At 35.6% G+C, this 20,601-nt stretch overlaps 1 protein-coding gene across 1 annotated transcript in view; it reads left to right on the top strand.

The window, feature by feature from the left end:
* The window catches only part of LOC102804762 (protein rogdi homolog), a 33,513-nt gene extending 19,591 nt beyond the window's left edge, over window positions 1-13,922 (top strand). Inside the window, exons 5-12 of the mRNA XM_085491652.1 lie at window positions 5,891-5,948; window positions 6,831-6,914; window positions 7,919-8,014; window positions 10,199-10,297; window positions 11,577-11,690; window positions 12,333-12,376; window positions 12,492-12,618; window positions 13,292-13,922. Of these exons, the coding sequence (XP_085347778.1) occupies window positions 5,891-5,948; window positions 6,831-6,914; window positions 7,919-8,014; window positions 10,199-10,297; window positions 11,577-11,690; window positions 12,333-12,376; window positions 12,492-12,618; window positions 13,292-13,330 (661 nt within the window). The 3' untranslated portion in view covers window positions 13,331-13,922. The remainder of the gene's footprint in view (window positions 1-5,890; window positions 5,949-6,830; window positions 6,915-7,918; window positions 8,015-10,198; window positions 10,298-11,576; window positions 11,691-12,332; window positions 12,377-12,491; window positions 12,619-13,291) is intronic.
* The last annotated feature ends 6,679 nt before the right edge of the window (window positions 13,923-20,601 follow it).

Here is a 20,601-nt window from a genome sequence, read left to right as displayed (position 1 = left end):
TGTCAGAACCTCAGACAAATCCCATTACACCCTAATCCAGTGGCAGAACCTAGACAAATCCCATTACACCCTAATCCAGTGGCAGAACCTAGACAAATCTCATATCATACTAATTCAGTGGCAGAACCTCTGACAAATCCCATTACACCCTAATCCAGTGGCAGAACCTCAGACAAATCCCATTACACCCTAATCCAGTGGCAGAACCTCAGACAAATCCCATTACACCCTAATCCAGTGTCAGAACCTAAGACAAATCCCATATCATCCTAATTCAGTGGCAGAACCTCAGACAAATCCCATTACACCCTAATCCAGTGGCAGAACCTAAGACAAATCCCAATACACCCTAATCCAGTGGCAGAACCTAAGACAAATCCCATTACACCCTAATCCAGTTGCTGAACCTAAGACAAATCCCATTACACCCTAATCCAGTGGCAGAACCTAAGACAAATCCCATTACACCCTAATCCAGTGGCAGAACCTAAGACAAATTCCATTACACCCTAATCCAGTGACAGAAACTCTGACAAATCCCATTACACCCTAATCCAGTGGTAGAAACTCAGACAAATTCCATTACACCCTAATCCAGTGGTAGAAACTCAGACAAATCCCATTACACCCTAATCCAGTGGCAGACCTCAGACAAATCTTATTACATCCTAATCCAGTGGTAGAAACTCAGACAAATCCCATTACACCCTAATCCAGTGGCAGAACCTAAGACAAATCCCATTACACCCTAATCCAGTGGCAGAACCTAAGACAAATCCCATTACACCCTAATCCAGTGGCAGAACCTAAGACAAATCCCATTACACCCTAATCCAGTGGCAGAACCTAAGACAAATCCCATTACACCCTAATCCAGTGGCAGAACCTAAGACAAATCCCATTACACCCTAATCCAGTTGCTGAACCTAAGACAAATTCCATTACACCCTAATCCAGTGACAGAAACTCTGACAAATCCCATTACACCCTAATCCAGTGGTAGAAACTCAGACAAATTCCATTACACCCTAATCCAGTGGTAGACCTCAGACAAATCTCATTACATTCTAATCCAGTGGCAGACCTCAGACAAATCCCATTACACCCTAATCCAGTGGCAGAACCTCTGACAAATCCCATTACACCCTAATCCAGTGGCAGAACCTCTGACAAATCCCATTACATCGTAATCCAGTGGCAGAACCTCTGACAAATCCCATTACATCGTAATCCAGTGGCAGAACCTCTGACAAATCCCATTACACCCTAATCCAGTGGCAGAACCTAAGACAAATCCCATTACACCCTAATCCAGTGGCAGACCTCAGACAAATCTCATTACACCCTAATCCAGTGGCAGAACCTAAGACAAATTCCATTACACCCTAATCCAGTGACAGAAACTCTGACAAATCCCATTACACCCTAATCCAGTGGTAGAAACTCAGACAAATTCCATTACACCCTAATCCAGTGGTAGAAACTCAGACAAATCCCATTACACCCTAATCCAGTGGCAGACCTCAGACAAATCTCATTACATCCTAATCCAGTGGTAGAAACTCAGACAAATCCCATTACACCCTAATCCAGTGGCAGAACCTAAGACAAATCCCATTACACCCTAATCCAGTGGCAGAACCTAAGACAAATCCCATTACACCCTAATCCAGTGGCAGAACCTAAGACAAATCCCATTACACCCTAATCCAGTGGCAGAACCTAAGACAAATCCCATTACACCCTAATCCAGTGGCAGAACCTAAGACAAATCCCATTACACCCTAATCCAGTTGCTGAACCTAAGACAAATTCCATTACACCCTAATCCAGTGACAGAAACTCTGACAAATCCCATTACACCCTAATCCAGTGGTAGAAACTCAGACAAATTCCATTACACCCTAATCCAGTGGTAGACCTCAGACAAATCTCATTACATTCTAATCCAGTGGCAGACCTCAGACAAATCCCATTACACCCTAATCCAGTGGCAGAACCTCTGACAAATCCCATTACACCCTAATCCAGTGGCAGAACCTCTGACAAATCCCATTACATCGTAATCCAGTGGCAGAACCTCTGACAATTCCCATTACATCGTAATCCAGTGGCAGAACCTCTGACAAATCCCATTACACCCTAATCCAGTGGCAGAACCTAAGACAAATCCCATTACACCCTAATCCAGTGGCAGACCTCAGACAAATCTCATTACACCCTAATCCAGTGGCAGAACCTAAGACAAATCCCATTACACCCTAATCCAGTGGCAGAACCTAGACAAATCCCATTACACCCTAATTCAGTGGCAGAACCTAAGACAAATCCCATTACACCCTAATCCAGTGGCAGAACCTAAGACAAATCCCATTACACCCTAATCCAGTGGCAGAACCTAAGACAAATCCCATTACACCCTAATCCAGTGGCAGAACCTAGACAAATCCCATTACACCCTAATCCAGTGGCAGAACCTAAGACAAATCCCATTACACCCTAATCCAGTGGCAGAACCTAAGACAAATCCCATTACACCCTAATCCAGTGGCAGAACCTAAGACAAATCCCATTACACCCTAATCCAGTGGCAGAACCTAGACAAATCCCATTACACCCTAATTCAGTGGCAGAACCTAAGACAAATTCCATTACACCCTAATCCAGTGGCAGACCTCAGACAAATTCCATTACACCCTAATCCAGTGGCAGAACCTCTGACAAATCCCATTACACCCTAATCCAGTGGTAGAAACTCAGACAAATCCCATTACACCCTAATCCAGTGGCAGACCTCAGACAAATCTCATTACATCCTAATTCAGTGGCAGAACCTCAGACAAATTCCATTACACGCTAATCCAGTGGCAGACCTCAGACAAATCTCATTACATTCTAATCCAGTGGCAGACCTCAGACAAATCCCATTACACCCTAATCCAATGGCAGACCTCAGACAAATCTCATTACATCCTAATTCAGTGGCAGAACCTCTGACAAATCCCATTACACCCTAATCCAGTGGCAGAACCTAGACAAATCTCATATCATACTAATTCAGTGGCAGAACCTCTGACAAATCCCATTACACCCTAATCCAGTGGCAGAACCTCTAACAAATCCCATTACACCCTAATCCAGTGGCAGAACCTCTGACAAATCCCATTACACCCTAATCCAGTGGCAGAACCTCTAACAAATCCCATTACACCCTAATCCAGTGGCAGAACCTCTGACAAATCCCATTACACCCTAATCCAGTGGCAGAACCTAAGACAAATCCCATTACACCCTAATCCAGTGGCAGAACCTAAGACAAATCCCATTACACCCTAATCCAGTGGCAGAACCTAAGACAAATCCCATTACACCCTAATCCAGTGGCAGAACCTAAGACAAATCCCATTACACCCTAATCCAGTGGCAGAACCTAAGACAAATCCCATTACACCCTAATCCAGTGGCAGAACCTAAGACAAATCCCATTACACCCTAATCCAGTGGCAGAACCTAGACAAATCCCATTACACCCTAATTCAGTGGCAGAACCTAAGACAAATTCCATTACACCCTAATCCAGTGGCAGACCTCAGACAAATTCCATTACACCCTAATCCAGTGGCAGAACCTAGACAAATCCCATTACATCGTAATCCAGTGGCAGACCTCTGACAAATCTCATTACATCCTAATTCAGTGGCAGAACCTCAGACAAATTCCATTACATCCTAATCCAGTGGCAGAACCTCAGACAAATCCCATTACATGCTAATCCAGTGGCCAGAACCTAAGACAAATCCCATTAGACCCTAATCCAGTGGCAGAACCTAAGACAAATCCCATATCATCCTAATTCAGTTGCAGAACCTAAGACAAATCCCATTACACCCTAATCCAGTGACAGAAACTCTGACAAATCCCATTACACCCTAATCCAGTGGCAGAACCTCTGACAAATCCCATTACATCCTAATCCAGTGGCAGACCTCAGACAAATCCCATTACACCCTAATCCAGTGGCAGACCTCAGACAAATCTCATTACATACTAATTCAGTGGCAGAACCTAAGACAAATCCCATTACACCCTAATCCAGTGGCAGAACCTAAAACAAATCCCATTACATCCTAATCCAGTTGCTGAACCTCAGACAAATCCCATTACACCCTAATCCAGTGGCAGAAACTAAGACAAATCCCATTACATCCTAATCCAGTTGCTGAACCTCAGACAAATCCCATTACATCGTAATCCAGTGGCAGAACCTCAGACAAATCCCAATAAATCTTAATCCAGTGGCAGAACCTAAGACAAATCCAATTACATCCTAATCCAGTTGCAGAACCTCAGACAAATCCCATTACACCCTAATCCAGTGGCAGAAACTAAGACAAATCCCATTACATCCTAATCCAGTTGCTGAACCTCAGACAAATCCCATTACACCCTAATCCCTTTGACAGAACCTCAGACAAATCCCATTATCGATACATCATAATTCACTGGCAGAACCTCAAAACACCTTGCATTCTTTCATTGATACTAGACAACATGTGCACATCTGGTATTGTCTGACTCAGAAGCTGTTGGTAACCTACTCTAACATGTGTCAACCCATATATGTTGATAGTCCAGTTATTATTCTCTCATCTTTACTGCCTGTGATTGCTATCATTTCAGCAGTGAAAACTATTGGATTCTGCTTCCAATAATGCTGTTGTCTACAGATTCAACTACCGGTACTACTTACTTTCACTCACTACTTTCACTTACCTGTCCCTGTTCCAATTGCTGCATGTATTACTGTATTGTGATGGAAAACCTGTTCTTTGCATACACATGCTGTGTGTCCTATATATGCTTTCATAGATTTCATAATACTAGGGTCTTTGAAATGAATAATTTAAATTTCATGCTCTGCTGTATTGTCACTCCATGAATTGTTATTTACTCCTGGAGTGGTGAAATATGGGATAAATGCTTGTCATAGAATTAAAAGTAATCTGGTTTTGATCCTAGCCCGACATGGGTTCATACAGTCTGTTGTAAAGTATGTGTGATTGCCTATTTGGTGTCCATTTCTGTATCAACTGTTAACTTGTTCGCTTGCTCATTGCCCATCTCTAGCTTTAAAACCTGACTTATCTTGTAAAAGTTGCTTCACGGAATGTTTGATCATCATAGGTATCACATGATTCACACTTACCTGATAACCAATTTGTACTTCTTTCGGTTGAATGCTTTGTTCTGGATGAATACGCTTACTATTCTGAGAATCCGATAAGTTCCACTGAGACTGCTGTGCATATAGAATCAAATACACATGTATATGTACATACACATCCCACCTTGCATTACAAAGTATTGTCAAAAATATCATGATGTTAGAAGGCACCACACTTAAATGCGGTGTACAAAAGTTGTTTTTAACTCAATATTCAGTAGCCCTCCTGCCACACTCTTGCTATACACTGTAAATATTTCTCATCCCCTGTACCCAGCACACCAAAACAAAACTACCGGTAGCTCTAACTTATAAATTACTTTATACCACTATAGACACTAGAGCACAGTATCTTCTGTTCTCAGCCTCAAATTCTTGACTAGCTGGAGGAGAATGGGCTCATAGTGCTGTGTTACGAGGTGCTGTAACAATATAGATGTTGTGGACAGCCTTCCTTACACCCATTTACTTCACATGAAACGTGTCATTGCTAGAGCGTACAACTTACAGGAATCTACAAATATTGTTTCTGAGCATGCCATAATAGGTGTGTCAGTTTTATATATTGCATTTCTGGTATGGATGTGCTTCTAATGTGGAGCAGTTATTGTATTCAATTCAAGATTTTATGCAATATTATTGTTATCATGCCATATTTTATTACAGTGGCAGTGACAATATTAAAGGAGTCATCACAGTGTTCGGGGATAATATATGCCATGCTGTAAGTAACATTATTTTCTTGTTCTAAGCTATGTAAATGCAGCACAACAATAATAGAAATATATTTTCTGTTTATTATGTCTATTAAATGCCTGTTGTTTTCTTCTTGTTCCAAATGTGTCTGTTATGTAATTAGTCACCTTTCGAACACCGTCTGAAAATGGGGACTAATAGATAAACATCTGTGCGTTTGTTCATTCATTCATCCAGACCTATATTTTAGGCATGCCTTGACTAATTACATTCAAACTGCACACATCATACATAATATTATACATCAATTTGTTTCATGATTTGATTCAAGATGGCCTAATGGCGGGCATATTTGTACTGAAAAATCATCAAAATCAAGCATTTCTCGACTGTTTACAGATGGATTTTGTTCATACTTGGTATATACATCGGACATTATAGAACCTTGGTGCACATATTTTTTCAGATCAGATTCAAAATGGCTGACTGGTGGCCATTTTGTTTTAATCAATGTGTTTCTAGTGCCATATCTCTGACATGCTTTGATTGATTATGTTAAAATTTTATATATTCATTATACATCATAAATATACAGATGTTGCTCCAGAGCAATATCTCTCAATATGGACAAGTATTTGTTTGATGATCAGATACATGTACAAGAAGACTGAATGTCGTACCACTTTTAATGTTAAAAGCAGTCATAATCAAGCATCAGCTTGACATGTCTATGTTCCAACTATATTACTATAAACAAAACTTTCTTAAATTTAAACTAAACTAACATGGACTGTGCCATGCATGGCTTGTTTGTTGATAGTTTGTCAGTTAATTCGATACATGCACAGTTAAAAATGCCACTGTCTCATTATTTTTGTTTGTCAGTTTATAACTTTTTGTTTTGTTGCAGGACATCACAATAAGGTTACATCGGCATGCAAATCAAAGTTACAGAACGTTCATTAAAGAAGATATTCCATGGAAGTTACAGCAGGTAAACATGACATTTTTTGTGGTTCAAAACTAGCTGTGGCTCTGTAGATCCACAATGGATCTACACTGGGTCAAAGCAAATCAATGTAATTTAAACTGGATCAAACCAATGTAGTATAAAGTGGATCAAACCAAATCAATGTTGTCTAAACTGGATCACACCAAATTAATGTAGTCTAAACTGGATCAAACCAAATCAGTGTAATCTAAACTGGATTAAACCCAATCAATGTGGTCTTAAACTGGATAAAACCAAATTATATAATAGCATTATCAATACCAGTTGATTTTAAGATGTCATTGCAGCAGATTATTCAAGGTAATGTATCCCATTTTTGAGCATCAAGGCTCCATACCATTGATATGAATACAATGTTGTTTTCGAGAACGAATAAAAGAGATTGAAACTATTTAAAAAGAAGAGAAATTGTTAGATAACAAGAATTTAATACTAAAATCGGCATAAAATATAATGGTCCATTGCCAAGAACAACGAATTTCAATATCGAAATTTGACAATTTTTTATGACATCGTCGTCAGCTCTGTATGCTAAAGCACGTTCGGTCTCAGCTTTGATTTAGAACGAGTGCTTCTAGATTCTGCGACTGATGCCCTTGTCCTGGTCATGGCCTCCTGACTATGTCAGTATAATGAAAATGTCTGTCGAAGGCAGTACAAGGTTGCATGACTTCTGCTATGCAATGGCCAAAATGATTGCCGTTACACATGTAAAGATTCTAAAATAGTATATATAGTATAGTATATAGTGTATGTATATTATGGGGCAAGCAAAAAGAATGAGTTCCCCTGTGATTCTATACAGTTGTGTGATAGTATAGACTTCTCCTTGACATACTTGCGTTGATTCTAGCTGCTATTGACAATGAAAGTACCAGAAATGTAATGAGCTAATTAAAATTATGGCTATATCTATAATCAGCAGATGTTGTTTATATAAAGTGACAATACCAACATCTGAGTATACAGTCTTATTTAATATGCAGGTACAGGATGCTGGCAATCACTTACAATGTGCTGTAGATTTCATCGCATTAAAAGGAGAACATACCGACTTTCAAACTGCACAGGAAGTTATAACAGTAAGTATCCTCTCATCATATATTATGACAGAACCCCACACCCTCCCCGTGGCTTTCGTTGCATATGGAAGTTATTTTCACGAGTGATGCGGTGTATCCTGCGGCCGTACTTACAGCACAGTACAGCAGAATACACCGCATTCCCATTGGCCATTAATATATTCCAAGACAGTGTTACGCCCTAGCAACGCGTGTCAGTGTAGAACGCGTGTCACTGTCTGTGTGGAAATAAAATAATCATACGTTTAATCTGAATCACTGTCCGAATAAATTACTCATGGACGTTTAGTTGGGGCCACGACAGAACCTGAACTTGAACTGGACGACTATGATACACAGTTTATATGTTGAAGTTAAAAGTTCCTCCACAGAATTGTGCATTGGCAAACATGCCGTGCAAGTACGGTACTCCACTTACGGGATGATGAGTCTTGGTTACCGGTTAAAATGTTGCTCATTTGGCGTTAATAATCTTTATTTGGAACTCAGTAACGCCGCAACGACACCAGCAGAAACCTCCTGGTATCTCAATGTTGACGGTTGCGGCTCTATAGTAATCGCTGATTTTACAGCGGGTGGATCTTTCGAGAGCCCTTCAAGGTTTATATAACTCAATTTCCAGGTGATCAACATACATTAAGTTTTCCCAATCATAGTATTCCATGTGAAGTACACCTGACATGCCAAAAATTTGAACCGGATAAAAATAGCAGACGAAAATGTGTTTACAAAATAAAATAGTTCTGTAGCCAATGGAAATACCATGTTCATTTGCATATTGACTGTGAAAACACCAAAAACATTATTGCATGGGTGATATGCAAATTAGTTTGAGTCAAAATAAGTGACTGCCTAAAAGTACCATTACTGTTGTTCAAATTTCATTTCACTCGGCAAGTATATTCATGTACCTCAAGGGGAAAATATAGTACTTTTAAATATTGTTTATTTTGAAAAGCGGTACTCCTGAAGAAACTACTTTGTTTGCTCTCAGACCTCATTTGCATATGGGTTGTGGAAATACCGATTTTGATTTCAGGGACGAATCAAAATAAACTGCTACATATGTAATATTATTTTTTATTTTCTAAGCTTTGTCCATTCTTGACTGTCACTCAGATTCCTGCATTTGTCACATTCACACTGTCCATTTACGGCTTTTCCTTCATACTTGCTTTATAAAAATTTAAACTGGTTGAAGTTCGTGAGAGACAAATTTTTTTGAAAAAACCAGATGTGAACACATTACATCAATGTAAAGAGGTTTAAACATGGCAGAGCTTAACCCTCTTTGAATGGGGGTGTCAGAACCAGCGTAATTATTATATATTATAACACATCACTCATTAGTACTGTACTGTAATTGGTCAAAACAGGATCACATGTTATCGGCTAAATTACCATAGTAGCACCAGGGAAATTACTAGTTTCCTAGGGAGACTAGTACATCAACTAGTGCCTGGGGATGACGTCACTGGTCACCTGATCGTGTGATTTCCAATATGGAAATACCATGTTCACAAATGATGTTGTAAATGCGTTGGCATATCAAAATGAATTTAAGTTATATCTTATTTCAAAGTAGGTTGACTGGCAATGTGTGTCAAAATTTTAAGGCAGTTTAGGTTGTTATATTCATCTGTATACATTAAACTTGAATTATGCCGACAGGTACCGGCATATAAATAACAATTAGATTAGCTCTATGCTCCAATAAGTCTATATCTATATAATGATATTTATATGGCCATGAATTGGCCACTATTATTGCTACATTGAAAAAGTACACAAAAAACACAATACATGGCTAATGGAACATTGCTAATCTACAAGTCTGCACTATTGTGTGCATTATCCAGTGGCTAATGTCTTGAGTTAATGGCGTGTCTACAAATAGTAATCATCTTTGTTCATTTGTACTTGCAGTTAATGTCTTGAGTTAATGGCGTGTCTACAAATAGTAATCATCTTTGTTCATTTGTACTTGCAGTTAATGTCTTGAGTTAATGGCGTGTCTACAAATAGTAATCATCTTTGTTCATTTGTACTTGCAGTTAATGTCTGAGTTAATGGTGTGTCTACAAATAGTAATCATCTTTGACTGTTCATTTGTACTTGCAGTTAATGTCTGAGTTAATGGTGTGTCTACAAATAGTAATCATCTTTGTTCATTTGTACTTGCAGTTAATGTCTGAGTTAATGGTGTGTCTACAAAGAGCCAGAAATAGTTTATTGTCACCTAAAAAATATTCACTTGAAGAATTATATAGAAATAAAAGCATGGTGAGTAATTTCACAAAATATAATTATTATTATATAAGTTACTAAAGTCACATGCTGTCACTGGATGCCACAGTGTAAGGGAATGTATGTGTGGTATTACTACTGTGTGCACTTGCTTACAGTAAAAATTAACTTACTGTAAAACCATTTATTTTCACTGACATTTAGTTTCTCGATATTGATGTTTTGAGGAATTTCACTGGGTTCATGAACTTGGCGGAAAAAGAATAAGTTCTATTGTTATTCTACAAGTTCACATGGATTTAATTTAGCAGATTTCACTTATCAACTGAAATAGTGAAATTAAAACCCATCAAATAATTACTGCATTTGTAGTACTTCATTGCAAAGAACAAAGAAAGCAGCAATTCTTTACGTATGATACAGGTACATTCATATGATTTCAAATAACTACTAAAATGACAAATGAAAAATGTGTGAATGAGACATTTATGCGATTTTCAACAAATGATGGTGATGAGTATTAGCATGTCTGGGTTCAGTGCGTGATGCAATGATTGACAGGTTCATTAATAATCCACTAACTAGCGTTAACTCACTAAAATTGGAAACTATAATTTTGCACGCTGGTGTTTCACATTATTCTTTGAGATTTTTTTATGTTGGCATTGCAAGACAGCGTTGAAGGAACTAGGTTATACATCACTTTGAGAATACCAACGAGGAGTCATTGATGCATACACTTCTGGTCATGACAGTTGTGTCAGAGTTGGTTCATCAAATCAGCGGCAGTAACCCGGCTTCAGTCATTTATACATTCCTATATTTTATTTTATTAAAAAAAGACCCCTCCCCCCCAAAAATAAACAAGAGGCTGTATGGTGGTGAGCAGTCATGTGTCTAGTGATTCCCTGTCAGACATGACGATATAACATTTGACTGTAGATTTTATGTTGATACTGCCTCACCACTGTAAATTGTATTTCTGCCCCTGTGTGTCCAATTGCCACTATAAATCTCAATGAATAGACAGTGGGAAGTAAGTTGTCAAAAACAAAGACACTTCTCATTAAGTGTGTTCTATTTTGTTTGTTGACGCTGTAAGAGAAAGTCAACAGCTGACTTGCACTTAAATAGTAAATAAATACTGACACCTGCCATGTGTATTACTGATTTAAATATTCCTGGATACAAGTGATTATTATCAAGTCATCACAGTAGCAGCTTACCAGTCTGGACAACACTTTGTGTTTCATTGCTAAAAGTATCAGGTTGTGAAAGCACAATACAGTAGTTTTATTGTGTTTTTTTTTTGCAGCGGGCATTCAACCCACCATTGCCAGTTGATTCAATTATAAATTTTTATGTTCATCACAATAAATTAGTTATGTCAACGTATTACTTAACTCCAGCACAAGGACCAAGACCACAGGTAAAGCAGTTACATTGATATGTTACGGAGCATATGCGCAATACATTATGGGAAAGACATTATAAAGAAAATATATTATCATGCTGGAGATCCACTAACTTATGTCACCAATTTTTTAAAAATATGACGAAATACTATCACCATAGAAACCAATGTGGGAAAATAAGATAAATTGTACATTCTGAATGGATTCTCGAAAAATTTTCAGTGACCCCAATTTTTCTAATGGCATGAACCCATCATAATGAAAATATGAAAAAACTGACATGCAATAATTTCCTATTTTGACTGAATCCTCTTAAATACATATTTATGGTATGAGCTATGATACAATTAAGGTGGAAGCTATTTTCGAATAATAAATTGTACTCCCAGTCAATATATTGATTTAAAAGTATTTGGGTGTCATCACTATATTATATTTTATGGTTGTATTTTAATGAATGGCGGCCATTTGTAGATCTACATCAGGTGGACCTCTCTCAGATTTGTTCATTTAGTGATGATATCTTCAATTCTCTATCTCAGCTGTCAGGCTGCTTTTTTTAATGCTTTCCTAGACTCTGTAGAATCTTTGACAGCAATTTAACACCACATCTGAATGACTATAACTCTCTTTTATATACGCTCTTTGTTTTTCAGAAGCCATCAGTGACATCTATTGAGTCCAAGCTAGGTTCCACTTTGTAAGTATTGAACATAATATTTCAGAAAAAATTTTGAGTTCAGTTCCAACTGTCAAATGAAAAGCTGATATGATTTTGTCAGTTAACTAGCATAATTTGTAATTAATATTTTCAGTGAAGTTGGTCAATACCGCTATGAAGTAGCCGCTCAGTACCAAGTCGAGTGCGCCGTACCGTGGTTGAATGATGTCATCACACTTTTCACAGTAGCGTTACAGACGTGTCAACAACTCAAAGATAAAGTAATTATACATCACAGTAGTTATTAGTAATTATAGATTTTAAAACCATTCTTCATTTCTAATGCAGGCATTCTATAATATCAACTATTTAATTTTTATCTCTAGAAATGTTTTGATTTTGTAACTCAAGTGTTTGTGCAGAAAAAAAATTTAGAAAAAAACTCACTGTTTGATGAGGTTCAAAGTAAATTGAAGGTTATGTCATCTTCAAAACTTTCATTATTATTAGTAAATAATACTATTATTAATATTATTATCAGATAAGAACACCTGCAGTAGTATAGCGCCCTCAGTGGTAGCTTGGTATTTTGATTGTTCAATTCTCATTCTTTCTAACATTTTACTTTTACTCGTTTGAAGTTCGTGGTCATGTTGGAATCAATCACAGCTGAATAGCATGACAGAACAACCTGCATCACTTGCTCATGTATATTAATGATCTGCTTTCAAGAGAATTTAATGGGCGGCAGTCGTCGTGCCGCGCCCTGTTCGATATGGGACTCATAGCAACGTATACAATGCATGTAAAATACATTGTTTATTTACATGAAATTCGAACACATGCTGCGCGACGACCAACTCGATTTAAGCAATTATTAGTTAAAAGTTTTCAGGAAATTTGAACAGTGCCCTCATTGGTATGTAAATGTGACATTCTCTTGTTTTTCTGCAGATTGCTGTATTTGATGTGTATGGAGCCAATGCTGTTTGATGATTCTACAAACAACTGTTGTCATACAGTAACTGAACAACAGGTCACAAGAAAAGAAATGTCTAAGTAAAAGACCTTTCTTAGACAGTGAATGTTCTAGGTTTGTCGTAGACGTGATAATTGGTCATTTTAATATGGCCTTACTCAGGAGTAATTCGGTAATTTCTTCCATGTGTATGTTACCATAGTAACAATGGTGCAATGATGAGTGACTATGCAAATGTGTAGTAGCAAAAAATTGTATTTAATTTGTCATTTTGTCTAATGGTATTGATCATAACATTCCTGCCTGGAGCTGAGATTAGTGAAGTGAAATTTTCAATTTTCACAATTATATAGAAGTTTTGACCAAGGTTCTCACTGAATGTGCATCACAGGGAATAAAAGGAAGAAATTTGCATTAATTTGAATAAATTATTCCATCTTGTTCAGAAAGAGTTATGATAAAAAGTAATGTATTCATGGATAATAAACTTCATGTCCCTAAGGTGTTCAGATGTCCATATAAGGAAATATGCTTCATCAATTTACATAAATATCCCAGCATCTGAAATTGCAATATAAAATATTTGGTGAACAATTTATTTTAAAATTTGTATTTTATTTTATTTTATTTAAACAAGCATACATTATGTGTGTGTGTGGGGGGGGCGGGGTATGTTGGCGTGTCAGGACAGTATCTGCAATTGATTCAAATTCACATTTTATGTTACCGGTAGCTTGTTTTTTTTCATATACCCTTAATTACTTTATTAGAAGCACATGTTTGAAGAATTTCTTCAATCTCCATAACTTTATCTCCTACGAAACAATGACTCCAAAAATACCCATTCAAATTAGTTCCTGTTCAGATGTCAAGACCAATCACATTCAAACTCTGTATATACATCATGTCACACATATGCACATGTATTCATTTAATGTTCTGTTTCTGATCAGTTTAGTGATACAAATTGTGCAAAACGTTTCTGTCTTTCTGGAACTAGATCTTGGTCGTCTATGGATGGATTATGTTCAAGTTTGGCACATACGTTGAACATAACCTTGATGCACGTTGCTTTCTTTATTAGAGATCAGATTCAAAGTGGCTATCTGGTGGCCATTTTGTTTCAATAAATGTGGTTCTAAAAGGAATTCTTTGCAAGATTATATTACATTTACATTTTTGACTTCTACATTACATAGGCTTTTAATATAGGAAATAAAGTAGTTTAACTATCAAGTCAATATGTGAATCTTATGTCACATACCAAACATAAATACTTATGTAATTAAATACTCATGTTTCACTTGTGCGGCATAACCCTGACAGGTTTTTTTTTATTTAGTTTTTTTTCAATGTAACACACAGAAAACAGGAGCCTATTTCAATGTTTGAAATTGCTTGAAAATAAAACAATGCAGTGTTCTTTCATATCTTGCCACTTGATGCATTTATATGTTAACTGCCCTCTAGTGGTCATATTTAGAAATCCATTAACAAAAGTGTGACATCCAGAACATCATAGTCCAGTAGTGATTAATAAGTGTCTCACTTTTTTGATAAATTTAAGTCTGAAAAATAAATGCTATGGTGTTGGGGATCTAGAAGCGTACCTAGACAAGTGAATTACTAACATTTCAATTTAGTTGTTTACCATTGAGATGGATTCATACTTGTACATAAATATTATCAAATAACTGGTAATGTATCCTTCATCAGCAAAATAGCAAAATGTTAATATCAATTAATACAGGGTAGAGTAATCAACTGAGTATCTTCTTTAGTATTATAATATCACCATTTCAGGGATTGATTTTAACATGAAATTTCATTTTCTGAGACAGTGTTCATTTTGGTTTTAATTCATCCTCCTTTCTGTTTACACCTAAACTTTTGCTCTCATTTTTGTTTAACCCTTTGAGCACCTAATTCATCTTTTGTTACGTTTCATAAAGTAACTACATATAATTTTTTTAATTTTGTGCAAAAATATTGATCAAGAGCTGTTGCCTTTTGGAAATGATTTTCAAAATTGGCAAAAAAAGTCTGTTTGTTTTTGTTATAATACATACTTGTCTACTGATAATACTAACACAGTATGCCATACTGCATACTTTTGTTGTCAAATGCAGATTATGTTTTCTACCTCAAGGTCATTTATAAAGATATATAAGCGAACATGTTCATACATGGAAGCCACTACCAGTATTCAGACCTACCTCTGAGTTTGATTTTTCACTCTTTTGTATTTTCTGTTAAAATTAGCGAAATATACAAATTTTTATGGCTTTCTGTCATCATGCACCATTTGGTACACAGTAGCAGTAGAAAATTGCAGAGTAATAATTAAAATTATTAATAATATCTGTTCATTAAATAAACATCTTATGATATAAAATATACATAAAACAATTAGTTAATGCAGCTGCAAGGGATAGTAGATTCCTCGACTCAATCCTACTGAGTTCATGTTATCTAGGAAATGACATGCATCAGGTAGTTTACATGGATACCATGGTTCATTTAGTCTACTGTATCCCTCCCTCTTACTCCACCTAACCTGTATCAAAATGGTATAATCCAAACATAATAGCTTGAGATAATGAAATTTCATAAATGTCATCTCTCAATAACCCATCTTTTTATGTGTATGCCTATTTTGACTCATACTGATAAACATTGAAATTTGAACTGGGCTTTAAAGAAATAAATTTTGTTTTTTAATTTTTTTTAGCTAAAAATGAACAAATAACAAATTTCAAGGTCAGTTTAATGTCTGAGCCATGTCTTTGTATTGTATACGTCAATGATCAGTCTTACTATTGTGTTTAGAATTGTTCAACAGCATTGTTAAGGAGATTAAGTCAGGTGATACAGCTCAGACTAGAATAAAATAATAACGTTATGATAAAATAAAATTCTGTAGCTATGACAGTATATGTAATAGTTGATTACAACAGATAGATACTGTAACAGAAATACAGCATTCAATCCAGTGCAAATTTGTTGGGATTTAAATTTCATTTTTATATACTCTCTTGGTTTCAAATTAACGTGTTTAACAATCATCAAAATTGAAAACTATTAAATAATTAATTCCTTCACTTTATTCAAATATTTTGTGTTCAGAAAAACCTTGAACAAATGAGGTGGACGTATTTCATTTATGTATTCACAATGCTTCTAGGAATGATTATGTCAGCAGGGAATTTAACTTGATGTATTGGTATTAAAGGTTCTTAGTGTTGGGGTGGCTGTGTCATTAATTACTTATTTGAAGGGCACATACTAAATAACTCTATTATGATATTAATATGTCGACATGATGAATTCTGTTTAGTTCAATAAGTCGTGGTGATATATTCTGTGCATATAATTGATGTCACATACATTAGTCATGTGAATCTGATGTTCCCAGGTCACTGTACCCTCAGATAGAAACATTAATATGACAATTTTGAGTAATTATTTGCATGCATGCATAAATCTGCATGACCTTCAGAAGTCTGGTAAAATAATTGTGCTCACAGACAATGCACTGAACATCACTACTTGTCTCCACTACTCATGACCCTCACTAACATATATACTAGATCAACTTTTAATTAATGGCACAAAAAAGGCATTACATTTTACAATATTAATGGTTGGCAGTGATATTATGTTTATCGTAGAATTTCCCTGATTAACTACTTACATCTCGTACTTACAGCCATATTGACTGTTGCCATAGTAACACTGAAGCTGAATCACATAACATTGATTGAGTGTCTGTGATTTCAAACAGAGTGGGTACTTGATGTGTTGTCAGTTTGTATCATTGATCCCTAGTACTCACTAAATTGATATTAGGGGGAGGGGCTGGCAGGTCAGGCTAAATGCTAAATTTTCTCAGTGACCTGTGTACATTTAAATTCTAATCTAGAAACCTTAGTAGAATACCCATCTCTGTTATTTTCAGTCACACCCCTTGAATTTTGTGAAACTGATTAGCATCAAAGAACTGCACTATGACTGTACAATCTTATTAGATAAAGCACTCTGAATTCTTCTACATATTATGTCAGTACTAAGCTAGGTGTTGATGATCATGCTATCAGCATTACTAGTATATTACATGTATTAATGAATAATGTATTATTTATTAAAGAGAATGTGTGCATCTCCTGAAAAAAAATCCTGATTTAGTATTAGATTTACAGACTGAAATGATTGTATGCAAGCTGAGGTTCTTATTAGATATTAACAATACTTTTCCTATATAATGTTTTCCATGTATGGCAACTGTGAAAAATGATGTTTCCTATGTATGGCAATTGTGGAAAATGATGTTTCCCATATATTGGTAATTTAGGAATAACATGTCATACCCCCAGTATGTATATATATATATATGGCAAAAATTTACATAAAAGTAAATGCTGCTGTAGGAAACTCTGTATGTCTTTTTACATCCTATATACTCAGTATTTAGAAGATTGTGATACTATTATGTAAATTACTGTTTGATAATCACAATAAACTTGAATGACTATCCCATAATATCCCATAACCCTGATGTTATAAAACTGTCTGGGTATAAGTACATGTAATGTCTAGTCTTTGAGTTTACACATATGAAGTCTTTGTATAGAAATACTGATTGTCAAGTATATTTTTGTATTGCGATTACTGTGCTGAAGTTGAGTTGCCGATTACTGTAAAATGTTTAATTTTTGCCATTTTCAATTTTGATAAGTTAATGGCATTCAAATTGTGACTGTCTTAAAGATCTTAATGAAATGCTAAACATTCCCTGGTTTTCTGATTCATTTGCGAAGTAAGATTGGTTTGCAAGTGTGTAACACATATTAGATGTGTGTGTGATGATAGTCTTATTTTCACCCCATGTACTTCAATCAATGTGATACTATGTAGATTTGTGACTTTTGTCATAATAGACATGCTATGTTAATTTTGCACCTTCTGACCTGTAATAATTTGTTTAAAATCTTTAATGAATTCTGTAACACGCTATCCTAGAATGTGCACTTTTGAGGTCTCTTAGAGACTCCTGCAAATAACACATAGACATGATTAATGAATGCAATCACAGCCAGTCAGCTATTGACCATTAATTTGATTAGAAATGTGAGCTGTGTTCATTAATGAGATTACATACTGGAAAATGAAAGGATTTTGCTTTCCTATGTTCTGGTTAATCCATCCAATAGTATGTGATGTTTGAATATATTTGCATGGATAATAAAATAAACTGATCTCTGTAAATAGGAAGTTATTTGTTCAGATCTCAGAAAACCTTGAAAAACACACAGATTCTAAGCACTAGTCACACACTTCAATATGATGTCTGGAAGATCACACATTTCACTCCATGGGGTGAACTGAGTTTGTTATGTTACAAGTTACATTCATTTTGTGAACTGATTCATTTATAAATTTTAATGAATCTAATTCTCATTGTTGAGATTACTGTATTGCAGGATAGTTATACTTACTATGTGTGGGTTATTGAAATTATAAACAATTCATGTCAAGTCAAAGCTTTTTTTAGTAATACAGCTTTACATGCAAGCAGGATGTTGTTGGCACTCCCTTGTCACATCACTCCTAGCTACACGTACTTCCTGTTTTAAAAAAATAAGTAACCTTTGTAATGTGTTAATTCTATGGGAGTAATAAGGTCAACCTTCATACATGTAGAGTACATTACTTCAGTAAGACATTTTAGTCTTGAAGGGTAGTCACAAACGAACTAAAAGTTATGGCAAGGCTGTCTTATTCTGAATAATTTGTACCCAAACAACAACAACAAAAACATGGCCTGCAGTGTTTAAGTAATTGCTTCTGCATGTAGTTTTACTCTGGCAGTGTACCCCGGTATGTTCTCCAGTGTGGCTTCTGATCTTAGTCAGTATTTTGAACAATTAAACACGCATTGCTGCAAAACAATCTTTGTAATATATGGAGATCTTCTTTCTTTTTACTCCTGTATTTGCAATCACTTTATTACGAGTATGTTTACACTCTAGACATAGTTATGTATCAAATGTCTGTTGAACACTCCAAAGTGCCATTCAGAGTTCCATTAGACAGTTATTGTATTTACCTGGTTGTTAAACTATCTTACGTGACTGGCATAAGAATATGCATTCTCTACTTAGATTGTATTAAGGTGTATACCACACATTGTCTCTCTGTTCTACACTCGGCCTCTTGCAATTTACGATATCAACTATTCTCGGATATGGATTTATGTGTAATGTTGAATAAAATTATGTCATTTTGAAAATCTTTGTTCTCGTATTTATTGTGTGTATATAAGTTTATGATTACAATTTATATTGAAAGCAGGTGTCTGTTAACTTTCATATATGTTTATATATAGTTTCATATATAGTTTGGTGAGTTTTATGTTCTAAGATGTTGTTTTTGGGTATTTGTGGTTACTCGTCTGTATGTATGTATGTATGTATTTATGTCTGAATCTGCCACCATTACTCAAAAACCTATCATCTCATTTCAAAGAAACTTGGTACTACATAGATGCTCTGTTTTGGGTTAAAATCTGTGTATATTAATTACCTAATTTCCATAATAATTTGTACTTTGTTGGCTTTCATGTTGATATCCCAAGCACTAATGTCAATGGGTCTTGTTACAAAGATGCTCTGGAACATTGCGAAAACGTGATTAGTTTGGTGTTAACACCTTTGCATATTAATTACCTAATTAACATAATAATTAGTCAAGTTTTGGCTTTTCCATAATATCTTAAATGCTAATCATTTTATTTCAATAAAACTTTGTATATATAGATGCTCTTGAACAATGCAAAGACCTGGCGAATTTTAGGTTAATCTCCTTTAATATTGATTACCTAATTTGCATAATAATTATTTTTTCACTGATGTCTCATGAATCAATCATTGTATATAGGTGCCCAGGAAGAATGCACATACTATATTAGTTTGGGTGTTAAAATCTCCTAAATCCCATTATAATTAACCAATTTTCAGCTTTTTCATCATTTCAAAAACTAATCTTTGCATTTCAATGAAACTTTACAATGCAAAAGACCTGAATAGTTTTGGATTAAAATCCTTGCATACTAATTACCTAATTAGTGTCAATAGCTAATTCTCAGCTTTTCCCCATCAGTATTTCAAGAATCAATGAACGCATTTCAATTAAACTTGGTACATAGGTGCCTGGGAACAATGCAAAAGACTCATTACTTGAAATTATGCTTACTAATAAAACTGATTTTCATAATTAAAAGTTTTCA

The sequence above is a fragment of the Saccoglossus kowalevskii genome, chromosome 16, assembly GCF_978046115.1.
Source record: "Saccoglossus kowalevskii chromosome 16, keSacKowa6.1, whole genome shotgun sequence".
NCBI classification, from domain to species: Eukaryota; Metazoa; Hemichordata; class Enteropneusta; family Harrimaniidae; genus Saccoglossus; species Saccoglossus kowalevskii.
This window is presented reverse-complemented; position numbering and strand designations above follow the sequence as displayed.